Consider the following 20,780-nt stretch of genomic DNA (forward strand, 5'->3'; position numbering starts at 1 on the left):
TTTTCTGTCCCTGTGTTTGTATTTGACATGCATGTTCCTTTTATTTTCCTAAACTGCTTTGTTGAGGTATAATTGACATTCAACAAATCACAAGTATTTAAAGCCTACAATTTGGGGCGCCTGGGTGGCTAAGTCGTTGAGCGTCTGCCTTCGGCTCAGGTCATGATCCCAGGGTCCTGGGATCGAGCCCCACATTGGGCTCCCTGCTTGGCAGGAAGCCTGGGAAGCCTGCTTCTCCCTCTCCCACTCCCCCTGCTTGTGTTCCCTCTCTTGCTGTGTCTCTCTGTCAAATAAATAAAATCTTTAAAAAAAAAAAAAAAGCCTACACTTTGACATTTTGACATAGGTCCACACCTGTGAGACCATCACCGCAAGCGCAATAGTGGGCCCGCCCGTCACCCCCCAGCCCTGGCGTTTCCTCAGGTGCCTCTGTGATCCCTCCCCTCCGTCCCCTCCGCCTTCCTTTCCTAAGCAACCACGGCTCTGCTTTCTGTCACCAGACATGAGTGTACGTTTTGTAGACTTTTGTATACATGGAATTACGCGGCGGGTTCGCTTTCTTGGCCTGGCCCCTCTCGGTACAATTGCTGTGAGTTCCATCCGTGTGGCTGCACGTGGCCGTAGCTCTTTCCTGTTTAATGCTGACGAGTTTTCCATCTTGCGGGTGTGTCCCAGTTTGTCCGTTCACCTGCTGGTGGACATTTGGGTCATTTCTATGTTGTTTTTTTAAGATTTTATTTTATTATTTGATAGAGAGGGAGGGAGAGAGAGAGAGAGCATGAGTGGGGGTAGGAGCAGAGGGAGAAACAGAGACTCCCTGCTGAGCAGGACTCGATCCCAGGACCCTGAGATCATGACCTGAGCCGAAGGCAGATAGATGCTTCACCGACTGGGCCACCCAGTGGCCCCATATGTTTTGCTTTTGATGGAAATACCAAATTCAGGGGTGCCTGGGCGGCCCAGGCACCCCTCCTTCTTGTTATTTATCTGTCCTGCTATTGATGGGCCTTTGGGAGCTGCCAGTGGGGGCCGTTATGAACAGCGCCGCCCTCTGAATATTCTGGCACGTGTCTTTTGGGGACACGCGTGCACCTCCCCGCTGGGCTGTAGGGCTCACATGCGTTCCACTTGAGTACGTACGGCCCCACCGTCGGCCAGAGTGACAGCCCCGCCCTGCACAGCCGGAGAGAGAAGTCCTGCTTCTCCACATCCTCACTGATGCTCTGTGTTTTCCATCTTTTTCCACGCGGGTGGGGACACAAGGGCGTCTTGTTGTACTTTTCATTGGCGCTGCCCCGGAAGAGTTCTGACTCGAGTCGGGCTGTGTGCGGACGGCCCCAGCTCCAGCTCGCATGCCCCTGTTTCTTTTTCAGGCCGGGTCCTCGTCCACTGCCGGGAAGGTTACAGCCGCTCCCCAACCCTCGTTATCGCCTACCTCATGATGCGTCAGAAGATGGATGTCAAGTCTGCCCTGAGCATCGTGAGGCAGAACCGTGAGATCGGCCCCAACGATGGTTTCCTGGCCCAACTCTGCCAGCTCAATGACAAACTAGTCAAGGAGGGGAAGTTGAAACTCTAGGGCACTCCTGCTGCCTCTTCTCTAGAGGCAGGGAGGGGAGGCCCTGGTCCAGGTGCCCCAAGCCACCATGTTTAGGAAACACAGTGTACCCTGCTCCCAGCATCACCAGGCACTTGCCCACAAGTCTGTCCCAACACAGCCCTGGGCCACTTTCCCCCTGGGGAGCATATAAAGAAGCTTGCTATGGAAGGCATTGTCGCTCCCTGGTGTGTCCTGTGCCTACAGTTTATGATGCCCTCTCCCTGAGGTGGGGGCGCAGAGGGGGAAGGCCTGTGATGTGCATGTTTCTCCTGGATGGCCCAAGGCAGGAGGTCTGTGGGAGTATAAGGCTCGAGATGCCCCCAGGGGCCCCTCCTGACCTCCGTTGCCCCCTGCCTCCCTCCCCCGCTCCCTGGCACCCACCCCTGGGTCCTCTCCTGAGTGGGGACCTCAGCACCTCGAGCCCTGTAAGGGAACTATGCAAACGCAGGCCCCTCTCTCCCCACCATGCCTGTGTCCCCCCGCTCCTCCCCACCGCCCACACCTTGTTCACAGGCAGAGGCACGTTGTGAGGTCTGAAGCTGGCCCCATGGCCGGCAGTTAGTGGGTGGAAATTCCCATGAAGAGACTGCATTTTAAGTATTTCAGTAGGATTAAAGATACCCAAACAAAGAGGCCATCAGGTGGGCAGACATTCCCCTGGAGGACTCCTATAAGTCCATAGTTTCTCAAATGCGAATCTTTGGAGGGCTTGCATTCAGAATCCGCTGCTTTGGAATATTTCCCTTGGACTGCTCTCAGTCACTTGGATTGTTAGAAGAGCGATGCCTTTGGGCATGGTTTTCTTCTATTCTATTTTGTTTTTATTTTTTTATTTTATTTTATTTTATTTTATTTTAGAAAACAGGGTGTTGAAGTTCCAGCCTATTTAAAAACCCCACCATTTGAAGAATTACAGAGGTTTTGTCCTGAATTACAGCGTTGGCAAGCTCAGGCCACTCATGCTTAACTGCTTTTTGTCTTGGTTGCTATTCCAAGGACAGAAGGAGGAGGTTGGCCGATTACAGGGTGGGTGTGTGGGTGTGTAGGGGGGTGTGTGTCTCAGAAACACAGCCAGAGGATGGAGGAGCAGGCTCTCACCCCACCCACTTTTAGGTAGTTCTTAGGGCTCTGTGGTGCCAAGAAAGATCCTGGAGCCCTAAGAGCAAAAATGACTCAGCCAGGCCGAAATGAAACACGGCGGAGCCTCCAAATGGAGACTTTACTGGCGGTAGAGCAAACATACCAACCGGAACCACCTTTTTTTAGGACTAATTTCAGGATGACGTCAGAATGCGCAAGCACTCATGCTCACGCGTGTGTGCACATTCGTCAGAATTTAGGAGTTTTGTTTTGAACATAGTCTTGTTAGGACTTCAAATGATTGTTGCCATGGAAAGTGATGCACTCCTGTCGTCTTCAGGTTACCCAACAGCAGGGAGGTGGTTCTCAGCCATCCCCCCCAGCTCCTAGCACAAGAGGTCTAGAATAGTTGGCTGAATTAAACATTTTTTTTTTTTTGAGCCCCAGATATATGCAGGGTATTGTTCTGGCAGGTGTATCAAGCTCCCAGAAACCTGAATTCATGGTAGGATCACTTGCAAGGATTTGCAAAAGGAGTCTTAGCAGAAATGAAAAACCAAGGACTTTAGTTGAGTCTTTAAAATTCAGTGGCAAATGGAAATTCAGGCAGTGTTAACCTGTCGAGGTGGGGAATGTGCCTTTTTCAGAGTTGACCGGGGGCGTCCGGCTAGACGAGGAGAAGCAGGGTGCCACAGGGCCTCGCTCCCGGGTGTCGTGGCCTCTCCCGCCACAGGGCCAGCAGTGCGGGGCCTGGACGGTCCCTTTCCTCTGTGACCACAGCCACCCTGAACAAACCAGGATCTGTCGCCTTTTCCAGATACCGGACTGCCCACATAGACCCACCTCAGTAAAATGGCCATCCTCTAACCCGTGCACCTCACCTCAGTTTCCAGAGAACCATCCCACTTAATCTAACTTGATCCTTCCAATAACCCTGTCAAGTTGGTAGAGCTTATTCATGTATTGTGACCTTTTAAGAAAAAGGAACTGGGGTTCGGACTGATGGAGGGCACGGCGCCCGGGCTGTGCCGGCTCTAAGGAGGAGCTGAGGCCAGATTTCAGGTTTGCTGCTCCCTGAAGCTGAATCCTTTGTCCCATACTACGCTCCTCGCCAAGGAGGGAGCCCCCTGGGAGTGTCCAGGTGCACTGCATATGCCCTTGACCCAGCCCGTGTGCGCAAGAGCCGGTTTTGTAGACGGAGTACAACCATTCAAGCTGGGGTGCCACGGCAGGGCGGGGGGGTGTCTGGAAGAGGCGGGGAGGGAGTGGATACAAACCCATCCCGGCTCCAGGAAAAGGAAGCAAAAAGCATGGGTCCCCGATTCGGTTAGAATGTGTGGCTCTTCCTCCAGGACGCATGTAGCATCCCTAAGTTGGAGCTTTCCGCTCTACTTCTGGAAGAGGCTCCGGGACTGGGGCGAGGGCTCCCCCTCCCACGCTCAGGAAGTGGTCACTCCATAGGACAGCCATAGCTACTCAGGCTAGTTAGCCAGGACCTCTGGAAGGCCTTTCTGTGGGGGCATGAGGGAGAACAGGCCATTGGGAGAATTATTGCCTTTACTTGGGGGCTACTTTTATGCTGATAACTGGGGATTTCTTGGTAGTCTTTGGCCCCAGAAACCCTATCTTTACTTCGTGAGATCTAGCTCCTAATTTTTGAGTTAAAATGAAATTCTATTGTGTAAGAGCCAGCACGTGCCCACGGCCAGTGGAAGCTGTTTCTGGATGGCTTTCTACCCCTGGGAAGTGATGGAATAGGAACTCAGGGTGCCCTTACCCTCCCCCCTGACCTGATCCGTTTCTTTGACTAGCAGACCCCCACCTAGGTCAAATTAGAGCACCAAATGGTTTTCTTCTCAAGTCTAAAAGCAGTACACTTTCCACAGGCTGGTCTGTTTCTCTGCCACTCTGAGTTATCTGGAGAGCAGAAACCACCATCTGTCAGACCAGGGGACTCATCTAGAAGGCCTCTAAGGTCCCTTTGGCTCTGACACTGTAGGATTCTCAGAATCCCCACCTGGAATTTACCGCCACCTGGGAATTACAGGGGATGTAATAATATGACGACCAGCAGGTGGCACTGTGTTCCACCCATGGTGATGGATGCTTTTTGAAAGGGAATGTTGGTGCCCTTTTGTGTCACAAGTTAATGTTAAGATGCTAATGTTTTAATCCAAATAAGCACTGATCTTATAATAGGAAGATATGCGCTTTCCTCGCAGGAGATTTTCTGTCGTAAAACCGGTATCAAGAACCACTGAAGAGCCAACAGTGTGGGTCTTACCAAGTCAAGACTTTATCCTGATTGGAAGTAGAAGCCCTCTCCAGCTGAGAGAGCAGAGCCGTTGGAAGCTTAATTTATCTCCTGTCAGCTTTCAGGGTAATTTGATTGTGAAAGCGTGAGTTTCCTGGACAGAAAAGGGGAAGGTATTAAATTGGTTTTAAAGGAAAGTAAGTTTAATGTCTGTTGTATCACCAATCAGTGTTAAAGCACTAACTGTAACCAAAATAAATGTCTTACATTACATAGAAATGGTCTTTTTTGTCCTTATCACTGCTGATTTTCTCTGATGCGCTTACGTTTGCTTTTGTCTAACTTTCAAAAATAAGTATCATCTAAAAATTAACCCTCCCGGGCGCCTGGGTGGCTCAGTCATTAAGCGTCTGCCTTCGGCTCAGGTCATGATCCCGGGGTCCTGGGATCAAGCCCCACATCGGGCTCCCTGCTCCGTGGGAAGCCTGCTTCTCCCTCTCCCACTCCCCCTGCTTGTGTTCCCTCTCTCGCTGTGTCTCTCTCTGTCAAATAAATAAAATGTTTAATAAAAATTAACCCTCCCGAACTCATTCTCAGTCCCTAGATGATTATATTTATGCAGTAGATGTTGATTAAACTTATCTTGCCAGTACCAGAAATTTCCCATGATAGGAATAATCTTTTTATTTATTTAGTTTCTAAAAAACTGCAGCTTTTTTGAGGGATAATTGACTGGAATATTCTTGAATAGAGAGGCCCATCCTAAATGAGGGAGGTAGATCTATGTTCCTAAGAGAGTAGGAGACTGGGGGTGACAGTCTCAAGCTGGCGTCACATGAAGATGATTAGGGTTTGAATGGTCCTGCAAATGGGCAGCCCCAAAACATAGCCCTGCCCCCAGATGCCTTAAACTCCGCCATTAGCCTTTATCTCCCTTATAGTAAGCATTGGCTTTTTTTCTCTGAATAAAACACTCAAAAGAGAGTTGGGTGCCTTTTCTCCCTGACAGAAAAAAACCTCTTTGTGGGGCACCTGGGTGGCTCAGTCGGTGAAGCGTCTGCCTTCAGCTCAGGTCATGATCCCAGGGTCCTGGGATCGAGTTCCACTCCCTGCTCAGGGGGGAGCCTTCTTCTCCCTCTGCTTGTGCTCGCTCGCTCTCTCTGACAAATAAATAGAATCTTAAAAAAAAAAAAGAAAAATCCCATGCATATGTAAGTACACATACATGTGTCTGTGTATATAGAGATCTCCATGGAAAATGTTCTGCATTTGCTTTTGTGCTTAACAAACAGTTGTTTCTTATAGCACCATTTGTTTTACTAGCTACCTAGCATTCCGTTGTGTATGGTGTGCTGTGATTTCTGTCTACTCTAATTTTAAAGGTCCAGGCTGCTTTAATGAGCACAGAATGTTGAAATGAGACTTATGAATAACAGTTGCAGTTTATCTGCTTAATATCCTGTTAATTTCTGTCATCTGTTGTGATGGCACTGTGTCAAAGCTAAGGAGGATTGTTCTGTGCTTGCTTGTGTAATTTTACGGGGGTGGGGGGGTGCCTGGCTGGCTCAGTGGGAGTGTGTAACTCTTGATCTCTGGGTCGTGAGTTTGAGCCCCATGCTGGGATGTAGAGATGACTCAAAAAAAAAAAAAAAAAAGACAATTTTATGGGGGTGGCATGCCCAAGCCTAATATTTAGAAAGAGTCTCTGAGCCATGGCCTTCTGAATTGATGACCCATTTATAAGAAGTTCAAATGCACAGAGATTCCGTTTTGGAAGTCTACACTAAAATGAGTTAACCTAGAGGCAACACAATGAATGGGTGGTCTCCATTTCATTAAAAGCGGAAACATGCCACGTTTAATTAATGTGTGTTTTTATATTTTTGTTTATTTTTATTTAACTTTTACTTAGGGGGCGCCTGGGTGGCTCAGTCAGCTAAGCGTCTATCTTTGGCTCAGGTCATGATCCTGGGGTCTTGCTCAGCGGGGAGTCTGCTTCTCGCTCCCTCTGCCGCTCCCTGCTCCTTGTGCGTGCTCTCTCTGTCAAACAAAATCTTTAAAAAAATAAATTTTATTTAGTTAACATAGAGTGCAATATTGGTTTCTGGAGTAGAAGTCAGTGATTCCTCACTTAGATACAACACCCAGTGCTCATCACAACAAGTGCCCTCCTCCATACCCATCGCCCATCTAGTCCATCCCCCACCCACCTCCCTCCATCAACCCTCAGTTTGTTCTCTATCATTAAGAGTCTCTTGTAGGGGTGCCTGGGTGGCTCAGTTGGTTAAGCGACTGCCTTTAGCTCAGGTCATGACCCTGGAGTCCCAGGATCGAGTCCCTCATGGGGCTCCCTGCTCAGCAGGGAGTCTGCTTCTCCCTCTGACCCTCCACCCTCTCATGCTCTCTCTCTATCATTCTCTCTCTCTCAATAAATAAATAAAAATCTTTAAAAAAAAAAAAAGAAAAAAAAGTCTCTTGTAGTTTGTTTCCCTCCCTCCTTTTTTTCTTCATTATATTTTTACATAATTGAAATGTACATATTTTAATAAATTTTTATTTATTTTTTGAAGATTTTATTTCAGAGAGCGCATGTGCATGAGCAGGGGGAGGGGCAGAATGAGAAGGAGAGAGAATCTCAAGCAGACTCATCAGCACAGGGCTCGATCCCACAACCCTGAGATTATGACCTGAGCTGAAATCAAGAGTCGGATGCTTAACTGACTGAGCCACCCAGGCTCCCTGAAATGTACATATTTTTAAAACCATAAGACATCCTTGTGGAAATGTGGAGTTCTGAGAAACCTAGTCTGAAAGCCCATGAACTAGATGGCCTTCCGGTGGAATGTTCCCAGTGCACAGAGCGCTGGGGCAGCCGCCCTGAGAGGCAGGAGGGCAGAAAGAAGAGAGAGAGGAGTTGAAAAGGAGAATGGAAAGCAGAGGGCAGGTGCAACTGGGCTTGGAAGAGGGAAGCCAGTCTCCAAACCCACGGGGTGACAGAGCCTCTCTTTCGCCAGACTTCATTCTTTTTCAATTAGGCCCGACTTTTGGACTTCCATGTTTGTCTCCTTTTGTCCCATTTTAGCCAGAATTCCCCCAACCTCCATATCTGATCATCCTCAATATCTAATCGGGTTCTTCACCCCCCACTGTCCCGCAGGTGAAGTCTGATCTCCCCGACTGCCTTCAGCAGGAATCAGGTTAGGTTGGTTTAGCCAGAATCCCCCCTTACCTTCCCTGCTTCCTCGTAATAATTTTCCATCCACTGACCCCATACTGCTCCTGGGCTATAGATTCCCACTTTCTGTGTTGTGTTCAGAGCGGAGTCTGGTCTCTCGCCGCCACTGCAAGACCCCCATGCCAACTCTCCTTCTTTTTTTTAAAGATTTTTTTTTATTTATTTATTTGACAGAGAGAGACATAGTGAGAGCAGGAAAACAAGCAGGGGGAGTGGGAGAGGGGGAAGCAGGCTTCCCGCTGAGCAGGGAGCCTGATGTGGGGCTCGATCCCAGGACCCTGGGATCATGACCTGAGCTGAAGGCAGACGCTTAACGACTGAGCCACCCAGGCGCCCCCCAACTCTCCTTCTGCCGCTCCCCCTGCTTGTGCGCTCGCTCGCGCCTGCCCGCGCTCTCTCTGTCAAATCTTTATTTATTTGAGAGAGAGACAGACAGAAATAGTGACAAAGAGCATGAGTGGGGAGGAGAGGGAGAAGCAGGCTCCCCACTGAGCAGGGAGCCTGACGTGGGGCTCGATCCCAGGATTCTGGGATCAGGGCTTGAGCCGAAGGCAGACGCTTAACCGACTGAGCCACCCAGGCGCCCCTAATAAATAAATAAAATCTTAAAAAAAAAAAAAAAAAAGACAGGCTGATTTGGATGTCCCTTATTGCAGACAACTGCCTATAAACAGATAGCTCTCCAAATCCAGATATTCCATTTTACCCTGACCTATGGGAGCAAAGTCTGTGTAAAAATGCAGCCCCTAAGGAGAACCCTCCATTCCCATGAATTACAGGCATGTGGCTTGAGAACCAAGTAGAGAGGTAGATGCTTCTGGAGGCTTCTTTCAGATCAAAGATTCTACAATCCCGAGGATTCAAAGGAACATAACTTTCTTTCCAAATTTGACCTGTCCTTCAAAGTGGGGTCCAAAGGCCACATCTTCCTGTGAGGATCCCAGATACACCCCAGGCAAAAGAGACTGTTCCCCCCTCTGCAGACTCATAACACTTTGTCCGTTTAAAAAAAATGCATCTGAACCTTTCCTCAGTGGCACTAACCACTTTCTTTGCTGAAGAACTGTTTTCTTCCCCAGTACAGGAGCTCCTGGAGGTGGAGTGCGCATCAGTTCACAGCTCCTGGCAGGGGTGGGTCTTGCTTCATGAAATGTTTGGCAAGTGGACATATGAACAGGCAGCTTGGTAGAAATGAGAACGAGCAAATCATCACGTAAAAAAACAGCCTTGCTAGAAATTTAGGTACAACTGTTAAATTATTAAATGCAATTTAAAGATTTTTAGCCCAAACCCAGAGTGGGTCACCTTGTGGAGGCACGTGCTGTTATGGGCTGAATTGTGCCCCTCCAAAATTCATATCTTGAATCCTAACTCCTAGTATACCAGAAGTGACCTTATTTGGAAGTAGGGTTGTAGCAGATGTAATTAGATAAGACGAGGTCTTTAAGGTGGGCCCTAACTGAATATGACTGATGTCCTTTTAAGAAAGGGGAAATGAGGACATAGACAAACACACAGGGAGAACGCCATGTGAAGACGAAGACAGAGATCGGGGGGCAGGGGGATGCTTCTATAAGTCAGGGAATGCCGAAGATTGCCAGTAAAAGCACGAGCAGTGAGGGCAGAGACATGAAACAGACCCTGCTCACAAGCCCTCACAAGGAACCAACCCTGTCAACACTCTGATCTCACAGTTCCAGCCTCCAGAACCATGAGACAATGCATTTCTGTCGTTAGAGCCACCCAGTTTGAGGTACTTGGTTTTGACAGCCCTAGCCAACTTATGCACATGTCTACCTGTATGTCACTGGTGGGACCAGGGACCTGGTTGAGCTTTCTGGAGAACAACCCTGCAACGCACAGCCAACTGTTCACTCTCCCAGACCCCGTGTTCACTTCTGGAAATAACACTAAAGTTTGTTTTTTTAAATTATTTTGTGGAATATTATCCAGCAGGAAAAAGGAACAAAATGTTGATACATGGAACAACCAGGATGAATCTCCAGGGGAATCACGTGGAGCGAAAAAAGCTAGTCCTAAAAGGTTTACATACAATTTGATTCCATTTATATGACACTTCTGAAATGACAAATTAGTTGTACCACGGGTTAGGGGGGCATGGGAAGAAGGTAGGTGTCGTTACCAAAAGGCAACAAGTGGGATCTTTGTGGTCACAGAGTTCTTCCTTATCTTGGCTGTGATGGATACAGGAACTTACACATACGATAAAGTGACATAGACCGAAACACACACACACACACACACACACACGTGCGCATGTGCACATGAATACAAGTAAAACTGGGGAAATTTGAATCAGATTGGTGGGTCGTATCAATGTCAATATCCTGGTTATATTGTACTATAGTTTTGCAAGATGCTACCATTGAGAGAACTGGGCAAAGAGTACATGGAATTTGCCCTGTTATTTTATTTTATTTTTTAAAAGATTTTATTTACTTATTTGACAGAGAGAGCAAGAGAGCACAAGCAGAGGGAACAGTAGAGGTAGAGGGAGAAGCAGGCTCCCCACCAAGCAGGGAGCCCGATGCGGGACTCGATCCCAGGACCCCGAGATCATGACCTGAGCCGCAGGCAGATGCTTAACCATCTGAGCCACCCAGGCACCCCTGCCCTGTTTTATTCCTTACAAGTACATGTGAATTTACAATGATCGCAGTTTGACTCAAAAAATTACTTTGTTATCTAAAACTAATGATGTAATGTATGGGGATTAACATAACAATAAAAAATGTTTAAAAAAAGAGCAAAAAGCAAACATATATCTTAAAAAAAATTACTTTGTACAAGGAATCCGTTCATATCGTCCCTACTAATAGGAAAGCATGGGAAATAACCTAAAGTACCCGCAACAGACGTCAGCTAAAACCCTGGGGCTTTAACTCTGAACAATGATAAGCTCCCGCACTGAGTAAAATATAAAGCTGGATTAGCATGAAGGAAAAAGCAGATGGCGTCATAGCAGGTTCTCTGTGAGCCGTTCTGGGAGGAGCAGGCTATACCTTGGCAGAGAATAACTCAAAAGGATGGACACACTTCACAGGTTCAAATCCACTGGATTCTTCTCTTTTTTCTTGTAACAAGGACTTCAGTTCCAAATAAAACAATGAAATGAAATAAAACCCTTCGCCGTCCTCCGGCCGCAGGCCCTTCCTTCTGCCTCCAGCAGGTGGCAGCAATGCTCCGAGGATGAGCCCCACGGGCTCGGGTTCCGGCGGCTGGGTCTGTAGCCCCCACCAGCAGGTGGGGCTTCAGCGTCCCGATCGCGCCAGCTCAAGGAATCCGGCCTCGGAACCGCCCTCTCCCAAATCCAGGGCAAGAAGGCCGTTGTCCGGCCACGATCGGGTTAACGGTCCACATTCCAGAGCGAGGGAAAAGGAGGCTGGAGGGTCAGAGACAGGGGGAGGGGGCGCAGAGGGCCAGCTTCTCACAACACCCACGGGCTCTGTTGGGAGAGATAGATCACCTCCAACAATGGCCACAGCTGTTTTCGTCTGCCCCGAAGGAAACTGACTTAGGAAGCAGGTATCAGAGAGGGCCCTTCCTGCAGGGGCTTCTGTCTGGCTTGTAAAACTGTCAGAGCAGCTGCATTCATGTGTGGAGTGATGGATGGTGGAAAGGAGGGACAGACGGCTGCAGATGGACACCGCGGCTTACAAGTCAAGGCAGGTGGCAAGTGCCTCCTAGAGGCTCTGCAGGTGGGGCGTGCTGATTCATTGCCCAGTGAAAATACCAAGGGGACCTGGGCCACAGCCCTCTTCCCAGCCTCCTTCGGGGCCAGGAGCCCGGTGCGCCTCCTCCTTTATCTGCAGGGAAAGCTTCCGCTGGCTCTCCTTTCTTTTCTTGCACCTCAGGTGTGAACCTTCCTCCCCAGTACCCTACCCCTCCCAGGCCCCTCATTCTGCTCCAGGGCTAAGGCTGCAATTCCTTTTGGCTTTTTTGTGGCTAGCTGGACCTGGGATGGCTTCATGGAATGCACCCCATAGCATGCACCAATAAGGCTTTCCATATAGGACTCAAAGCTCTTTTTTGAAAAATGTAATGGTCCGAGAGACCAAAAAAAAAAAAAAAAAAAAGGGAGAAGAAGAAGAGGACGTCAGCACCAAAAATGCTGGCCTTGGCTTTTGCTAAGAAAAGGGATTTTTGTGCTCTCCATTCCTAGCCACAGCCTAGCCAGGGAAATAAGTGCCTTTGGCACATCAGTTCCCCAAGCGGCTGTGAGCGTCTTGGCCAAGAAGTGCTTGTCATGGTGCACAGAAGCCCCAAGATTTCTTCCTTGGGCTCCATCACCGTTGACTTGCTCATCCTGGCCTTGTAACCAGAATCCCCGCCTCCTGGTGCAAGCAGACGCCCTCCCCGTGGCCTTTCGGTTTTCTCTCTTGCCTTCCAGAGGGTGCCAACAAGGGGCTATCTTGGTCAGGATAATTGATGCTGAGCCTCATGGAACTGGGACCGATGACATTTCTTAAAAAGCCTCCTTCTGCCTCTGCCTGGGTCTGTGGAGGCCAAAGATAGACCCTTGGGCCATTTGTTGGTGGGGTAACGAATGAACTTGGCCTGAGAAAGGGACTTGGCTGGGCTCAGCCCTGCGGAGGGCTCAGAGCTGTCGTTTTCTTTCTGACGCTGGTCCACAGTTTGTTTTTGAGAAAGCCCAAGGGGCCCAAGGAGGTAAAGATTACAAGCTGGAGCTCATTTTGATATCTGAAAACCACAGCCGCCTGCACGTGGGAGGGGCTGGAGGGCAGGCTTGCCTCACACACCCACCTCCCTCTAGGTCACCTGGGAGCACCAGCAGCAATTTGGGAGTTTGCTGTGCCTGGGAAGTCTTTGGGGAGGGCTTGCCGTGAGCACACCCCGTTCCCTCCCCCTGGGTTGAGAGAAACATGGGACCAGCCCTGCCCCAGCCTGTCCTCATTGGTTGGCATCAGGCAGAGGGGGCTTTAAAAAGGCAAACGTGTCCCAGGCTGGAGGCCGGAGCCCGTGCTACTGGAAGGCTGGGTGCCCTCCTCTGGCTGGCACCATGCAGCTCTCTCTCGCTCTGTGTCTCGTCTGCCTGCTGGTGCATGCAGCCTTCTGTGTGGTGGACGGCCAGGGGTGGCAGGCCTTCAAGAACGATGCCACAGAGATCATCCCCGAGCTGGGCGAGTACCCCGAGCCTCCGCCAGAGCTGGAGAACAACAAGACCATGAACCGGGCGGAGAATGGAGGGAGGCCCCCTCACCATCCCTTTGAGACCAAAGGTATGGGGGAGAGAAGAGCATTTTTCGCACGAGGGGCCTGGAGGGTTCTCTCTGGGAGGTTTTGAAGACTGGGGTGGCCCGTCCGCCGCTGTCAGCTCTAACGGCGGGACGGCCTTGCCTGGAGGCAGGGGGAGGGTGGCAAGCCTGAATAGCCTTGGCGATCCAGCGTGGGGGCATGAGGCTGGCGGGGGGCTGGCAGCAGGAGCCTGGGGCAGGAAGGAGGCCGAGGTGGTGAGGATACAACTCTGGGACAGGCTCGGAGCCTCAGAAATGAGACAGTTTCCAAGAATCCCCTCCTGAGAATATAGGAGACAGGCCCGACAGCTGGCATCCCTGGACAGGGGACCAGACAAGGGAGCCTCCTATCTGTGAGCACCTGCTGGAGGTAGACGCTCTACCCAGGCTGTACCTGAACCCTACCCCCGGGATCCGCCGCAGGGGAGCCCCAGGGGTGCACTCCCAGTTGGAAAGTGAAGAAATCTCCAGACACTAAGTAACTTGGTAGGGAGTAAAAGAGCTGAGGTTTGACCCCAGTCTGATCCCATTCCAAGACAGCCCTGGTGGGGGAGTGTGTGGGGGGTGCTGGGGACTGAGAGCCAGAGCAAGTCCCCACAAAGCAGCGGGAAGAGGACACTCCCACTGCCCCGAGTCTTCCCAGTGAGCTGACACTGGAAGGCACGGAAGTTGTAGGCAGAGTTTTAGCCTCCGACCTGGGTAGCAACTTGGGTCCAGGCCCTGGGGGGGAGGTAGCATCGTCTGTGCAGGGAGTGGACACAGGTGGCCCCATCTGTCCCCAGGTCCCCACCCGAGACCCAGCCTTGCCTCATTACTAAGGAGGGAGCCTGACCCTCGTGACAAGGCGAGGGCCGTGGTGGAGGGCACATCTGGGCGCCTGGTCAGGTGTGCCCGGAGAAGCCTAGGGGGCGATGTGCACAACTGGCCTGGCAGCCGGCAGGAGCGGCTGGGGGTGGGGCCCGAATGACACTTCGGAGGGAGGGCCTCACTGCCCTCCAGTCATTGTCCGGGTGGGAGAGGAGTCCCCTGCCCAGGCCCCCCACAACCAGCTGGGAATGTGGGGCTCGGCAACGGGGGCAGCCCCACAGGAGCCCTGGGACCTCAAGTCTTCAAAAAGGGAGGACAGGAGCTCACCACCCTGCCATTCCCCCCAGGCAAAGTCGATTAAGCTCAAGGGGCTGCTTCCTGGGCTCTACGGGGCCCAAGTACAAAATATGCGCCTCCCGGGGCCCCAAGGAAACTGTGAGCTCAAAACAAAGCCACCTTCTGTAGAGGAAGGGCCTGACCTGGGGGCACTATTCTTGGAAAGCCCAAAAAGCCTCCTTCCCTGGGCAAACAGGCCGCCTCCACACACTACCCCTGCGGCCTGGGAGCCGGGGTGAGGATGCCAAGCCAGCCCAGAAACCAGAAGCTCAGCCACTGGAGGAAGGCAAACCCACCTCTCCCCTGCTATGCTTGTTCTCCAAGGCCTGGGGAGTGGAGGCCTGGCCTGCTCTGCCCTCTCTCTGCTTCTGGTCCCAGGACTATTTTTCATCTCCTTGGGTGACGGACAGGTGCTCACATGAGGACCAGCTGTTTAAAAAGCTCCCACCTGTTTAAGCCCACAGTAGGAGAGTTGATTGCGGTGTCTTCAGGGGACCAAGCCAGGCCTCAGAGCCCAATCCCCCCCGCCCCAACCCAGGAGCAAGGCTGGGTCACCATCCGGGATCCATTAAAACGGCACAAAACAAGAGATGTGCCCAGCAGCGTGCCTGGTACACAGCAGCTGTTTAATAAGTGTTTGTGGCAGCTGAACCTGTAGGTTTTCAGGCAGAGCTCCGTCCCCTCTGGTAGGGAAGTCACTGCAGTAAGAGGCAGCCCTTTGCCCCCACCCCCAGCGCAGCCTCCCACAGGGGTGCTCAGGCAAACAGCGTCCACCCTTATGGGAACCCAGAGGCGCCGGGGCCCCAGGAAAGTGGAGTGAGGACGCCCAGCTCTGCCTTTTGGGCAAGTGCTTTTCCCTCTCTAGGCCTCCTGGTCCTCACTGATGATGAGGGGGTTGGACAAGCAGCGTTTGGCTCTTTTCAAGTCTAATGACTTCTCCTCCCCACCTCCGCTTCCATCTCTCTCCTCCACAGCAGCTGCCCTGATTTATTACCTTCAATTAACCCCTACTCCTTTCTCCATCCCTCGCCATCCCTCCCAAGTGGCTGGAAAAAGACTTTAGGAGAAGCCAAGGCCATGCAAAGGGTGTGGCAAGTACCTACTCTGCCTAGACCAGGCATTCTGTTATGTAAGTTATATGGGGGAGAAAAAGCCCCCCTTGGAGAAGAAGAACACATAACAACAGCCTATACTTCAGCTCTTCCTATGTGCTCACCGTGTCCCCTGCATTATGTATGCAATGGATTCACTCACTAACTCCTTAGGACCACGCATTTTACAGATAGGAAGCACAGAGAGGTTAAATGATTTGCCCAAGATCACACAGCGTTGGAGCTGGTATTTGAACCGCAACCGACACTCGGCTCCAGAGTTTTAGCGGCGAAAGGGTGGGCCAGGGGTCTTTCCACCCGCCCCAGGATACCCGGGCCCTTCCCGGAAGAGATCCCCAGGGGCAAACGCATCTGGAAAGGGGCAGGTTTGGAAAAGGCCGGGGCGTGGCGTGGTGGCGTGCAGGGAGCCGGGCTGGTCTCAACGCGCCCTCTCTCCGCAGACGTGTCCGAGTACAGCTGCCGCGAGCTGCACTTCACCCGCTACGTGACGGACGGGCCCTGCCGCAGCGCCAAGCCGGTCACCGAGCTGGTGTGCTCGGGCCAGTGCGGCCCGGCGCGCCTGCTGCCCAACGCCATCGGCCGCGGCAAGTGGTGGCGCCCGAGCGGGCCCGACCTGCGCTGCATCCCCGACCGCTACCGCGCGCAGCGGGTGCAGCTGCTGTGCCCCGGGGGCGCGGCGCCGCGCGCGCGCAAAGTGCGCCTGGTGGCCTCCTGCAAGTGCAAGCGCCTCACCCGCTCCCACAACCAGTCCGAGCTCAAGGACTTCGGGCCCGAGGCCGCGCGGCCGCAGAAGGGCCGAAAGCCGCGGCCCCGCGCCCGGGGCGCCAAAGCCAACCAGGCCGAGCTGGAGAACGCCTATTAGAGGCCGCCCGCCGCGCCGCGCTCCCCGCGCCGCGCCCCGGCCCAGGCGCCCCGGGTTCTGCCCTCTGCGCGCGGTCCGATCGTTTGTATCTCATTGTAAATGTCTGCAACCCCGGGCGGGGGGCGGAGACCTCCCGGGCTTCGGCAGGAGGCGGCCAGGCCCTGCGGATCCCGGGGCGGGGAGGGCCAGAAGAGCCCCCGCCCCCACTGCCCCGCGTCCGAGGGGGTCCCGCCGGGCAGGGGAGGGCGCTGAGAGTCACACACACTGAGCCACGCAGCCCCGCCCCCCGGGGCCGCCCACCTTTGCTGGTCCCACTTCAGAGGGAGGCAGGAAAGCAAAGCCTTTCACCGCCCAGGGGTTCTAAGGGAGCGGTGGGGAATGAGAAGAGTCCGGGGACTGGTTAAGAAAGTTCGATAAGATTCCTCCCCCACTCCTCTGCCCCTCATAAAGCCTTTAGTGCCTTGTTGTGCCAAGAACACAGGACTGGGGTCCGTAGATAGGGTTCTCAGTCCGGACTCTGCCACTAACTTGCTGGATGACCTTGGACCGCACTCTTCTCTTTCTGTCCCGAGTCTGTCCTCCATTTCCTCTTTGGAAAATGAAGGTGGGGCTGGGATTTGTATCTCGAGGAATCTACTGTCACATGATTCCAAGGCCTTGGGTGCCTTTTGAATGGGCAAAGGAGAGAGAGAGAGGTTGGATTGGATTACTGCCATGATCACCTCCAGAATTCAGAGTTGTAATCCTCTGATCTGACAACCAAAGATGAAAAACATGTGTGGTGGTGGTGGGGGGGGGGGTGAGTCTTTTTTATGGCTGACAAAATCCTGGAAGAAGCTGTGTTCTTTCCAGCCTGGCCTCCCCAGATGTTTCCCTACCTCGACCCCTCCACCTCAAAGGATGCAGAAACAAATCCACCAGTTGGGATAGAGAAGGAGAAGGTCCCAAGGCTGGCGGGGGAGGGGAGGCCGGGTGGGGGGCTAGGGCAGGGAGTAGAGCGCGGACAGAAATCACCCCCCTATTCTGAAAGAACAGCACCCCCCACCACGGCCATATTTTATAGTCACCTTCTGCAGAGAAGCTCAAGGTCCCAGGACACTGGGCTCGCAGGCCCAAGGGAGCAGCCAGCACCCATTCGAAGACCAGCGGATCCCTTTGCAGGCACCTCCTCCCGCCTACCGCTTACAGACACGATTCTGTCTAGAAGCTTCTTACTGCTGTTACCTGTGACGGCGCACCTTACGTTAAAATACTACTACTTGGGGAAAAATTACAAGTCCTGTACATATGCTGAGAAAACCGCAAGACCAGTTAGCTGTCATCCAAGAATCTTTCTGAGAGTCATTTCCAGACACCTCTTACTTTCTGTGTAGTTTTTAACTGTTAAAAGAAAAAAGAAACTTTTTTTTTTTTTTTTAAACAGAAGCACATACCACGTGAAAGCCTGCCGGGCTGGCCATGTTTTGCAATCCTTTCATGTGGGATTTGTCCACAAGAATGAAAGCCGTGGTTCTTAAAAAGAGTTAAGTTACATATTTATTTTCTCACTTAAGTTATTTATGCAAAAGTTTTTTCTTGTAGAGAAATGACAACGTTAATATTGCTTTATGAAATACCAGTCTGTTCTTTCCGAGTCCAGAGGCATTGTTAATAAAGACAATGAATCATTTCCGAGAGGATGTGGTCTCATTTTGTCAACCACACACAGTCATTCTGTCAAAGTTAACATCCTTCTCTTGGTCACTAGGACCTCGACCTCGGAGGCACCTTTGACTGGGCCGCGGGGGCCCTTGTGGCAATTATGTCCTCCCTTTGAAAAGTCCCGTCTGTCCCTTCCCTTCCAAACCTAGACCTCATTCCTTCGCCGCGGCTGTTGTCATAACTTCAGCCTGGTCTCCCTCAAGCAGCCAGCCCTCCACACTGTCTTCCAGAAACACCGTTCTCATCGTGCCACACCCCTGCTCGCAATCCTTCCACAGCTCCTCCTTGCCCAGGATTGAGTTCTGGCTTCTCACCCTGACGTGAGGGGCCTTCCCCTGCTTGCTTCCCAGCCCCACCCCCACCCCGCTCTACCAAACTTCCTTCCTGATGCCCAAGGGGCCACGCTCTCCTGCTACACTCGTCCCTGACTTAGTTTACCCCCATGCCTACAGACCACCCCCAACGACTCCTGCTCTTGCTTTAGGGTTCACGTTCCTTGTCACCTCGGAGCCTGAACCTTCCAGGGATGTTGCAATCCCTGCTGAGCTCTCCTCAGATGCCCCAGCCCCTTTGTCCGTGCCACGACCTCGGTTTCTGATTCTACGTCTTCCATTCAATATTCGTTCGTGGATCGTGTGTCTCACCTGGCCAAGCCCTGCTCAGTGCTGAGACTGACACAAGCCACGTACAACTCAGTTCCAGCTCCCAGGCGGCTCCGTCAAGTGTTTTCCCAAAAGTGAATTGTATGCCTCCCCGGTGAAAATGTAAGATCACGAACAGGGACAATGTCTTGTCCTTCTCTCGGTCTTGTCTCACCAAGGTGTCTCACGGCTGACACGCAAGAAATACTCTTCAATCGCCACAGGGAGAGATGAGTCAAAGCTTTGAATCCAGTCCAGCCCCTCTTGGGGTAACCCCACCCCAAAGCCCTCCCCAGCCCCGAAGCCTTTTCACTTTAACTCCCAATGAATCCTCCTAAATTCCTTATCATCACCGACAAGTTTCTGATAGTTGTCAGTGGGTGTTGTGTCTCTAGGCCCCCAGGAGGCCCCAGCGAGAGCCTTAGGGAATCCACGCACCGAGAGGAGTGTCTCAGAGCTGGGAATGAGAACAGGTAGGAAATGGATACATGGCCCAGCCCCCAGAGGCCATGTGGTACAAAGGATGGGGACATGGGCTCTGGAGCCAGGCTTGTGTTTGGATCTAAGGAAACTGGGGCACCCAGGGGTTAAATGTTCGCCCACAGCCCGATGTGGGATCAGTTCCTGTTCTGACGCTCACTCGAGCTGCTCAGAACCTGGTGGGCATGTGGGCAAGTCATCAGGTCACATTGTCTGTACAGAGTGTTAGGGGATCAAGCGCAGGAGTAATTCACTTTGTGGTAAGAATGAGGGGAAACTCTTCGGGAAGGTTTCACAGAGGTGGGTGTTGCTTAGAGTTCGCCTGGTGGAGAAGGTGGCACAGGGTTCTAAGCAGGGGGTGTGGCCCAAGCAAAGACACTGGGGCTGAAGGTGCACGGCTGTGTTCGTGGGGGCATGAGGCTCGATCGGCCGCATTCCTCAACATGTACTGAGTCCTCGCCATGTGCCAGGCAGCATAGGGGGGTGGGGAACTGGGCATCCCAAACAATGCCCAACCCCAGGTACACCTAGGGTCTACTTTCTGGGACCCCGAGACCCAGGAGGGATCAGCCCAGGCTATAATCCCATTACCACGAGGGGAAAAAAACCCAAAGCCTAAATTGTAGGTCGGGCTAGGGGTTATTTATGGAAAGTTATATTCTACCTACATGGGGTCTATGAGCCTGGCGCCGATCAGAAACAGAACAGACAACAAGCTCAGCTGGGAGGGGTGGCATTCTGCTGTGGGGAGCTCATGTTCTGGTGGCTCAGCCAGACGTGGGGTTTGTATTAATAGTCTTGAGAGTCAGACAGACAGAGGAGCAGAGAGAAACAGGTTTCTCTCTCTCTCTCTCTTATACACACACACACACTCCATCAGGCCCTACCTATACCCCCAAGTACAAATCAAGCCACCCCTGCACAAGGAGGTAGAGTGAAAGAAATTCAAAGAAGCCACAGGAACCCAAACTTTCCGGGCCCCCCCCCCCCACCTCGTTCCTGGAGTGCATCCTCTGCCTTCTCCCTTGTCCAAGGGCAGGCGAAAGCTCAGGCTTCCGGCAGCTCTGACCAGGGGTTGAAGTTCCTTTCATTGCTAGAGGGACAGGGAGCAGGAAGATTGTCACTCTTAATTCATGCAACCAGGCGCCTGATTTGCCCAGACACTGACACCTATTGGCCCAGAGAAATTATTAACAGCTCCCACTTTTACTCTCAAAAATATCCTATTCAAGCAATAAATTACATGGTTGTTACAGCTGCAAGTATAAGAGATAGAGCTTTCTGTGGAATGGCTGGGACTCAGATGCTGACCCCTCTGGGATGCTCCCTGCATGCCCCCTCAAGGCCTGTTCATCCTTCAGGTCTCAGCCAAGTGTCACTTCCCCTGACCAACCAA

The 20,780-nt window shown here is 52.1% G+C and overlaps 2 protein-coding genes across 2 annotated transcripts in view; both read left to right on the plus strand.

Annotated features, from left to right (window-relative positions):
* Positions 1-5,213, plus strand: part of DUSP3 (dual specificity phosphatase 3) — a 12,234-nt gene extending 7,021 nt beyond the window's left edge. The window contains exon 3 of the mRNA XM_081804906.1: positions 1,374-5,213. Coding sequence (XP_081661032.1) covers positions 1,374-1,579 — 206 coding nt within the window. The 3' untranslated portion in view covers positions 1,580-5,213. The remainder of the gene's footprint in view (positions 1-1,373) is intronic.
* Positions 5,214-12,997: 7,784 nt separating this feature from the next.
* On the plus strand, positions 12,998-18,230 carry SOST (sclerostin). Its single transcript, XM_006738798.2, has 2 exons — positions 12,998-13,430; positions 16,141-18,230. Exons 1-2 carry the CDS (start codon positions 13,211-13,213, stop codon positions 16,560-16,562), a joined length of 642 nt encoding a protein of 213 aa, XP_006738861.1. The 5' UTR covers positions 12,998-13,210; the 3' UTR covers positions 16,563-18,230.
* The last annotated feature ends 2,550 nt before the right edge of the window (positions 18,231-20,780 follow it).

This window comes from Leptonychotes weddellii, chromosome 15, assembly GCF_054177405.1.
Source record: "Leptonychotes weddellii isolate Sample4059 chromosome 15, ASM5417740v2, whole genome shotgun sequence".
In the NCBI taxonomy this organism is placed as follows: Eukaryota; Metazoa; Chordata; class Mammalia; order Carnivora; family Phocidae; genus Leptonychotes; species Leptonychotes weddellii.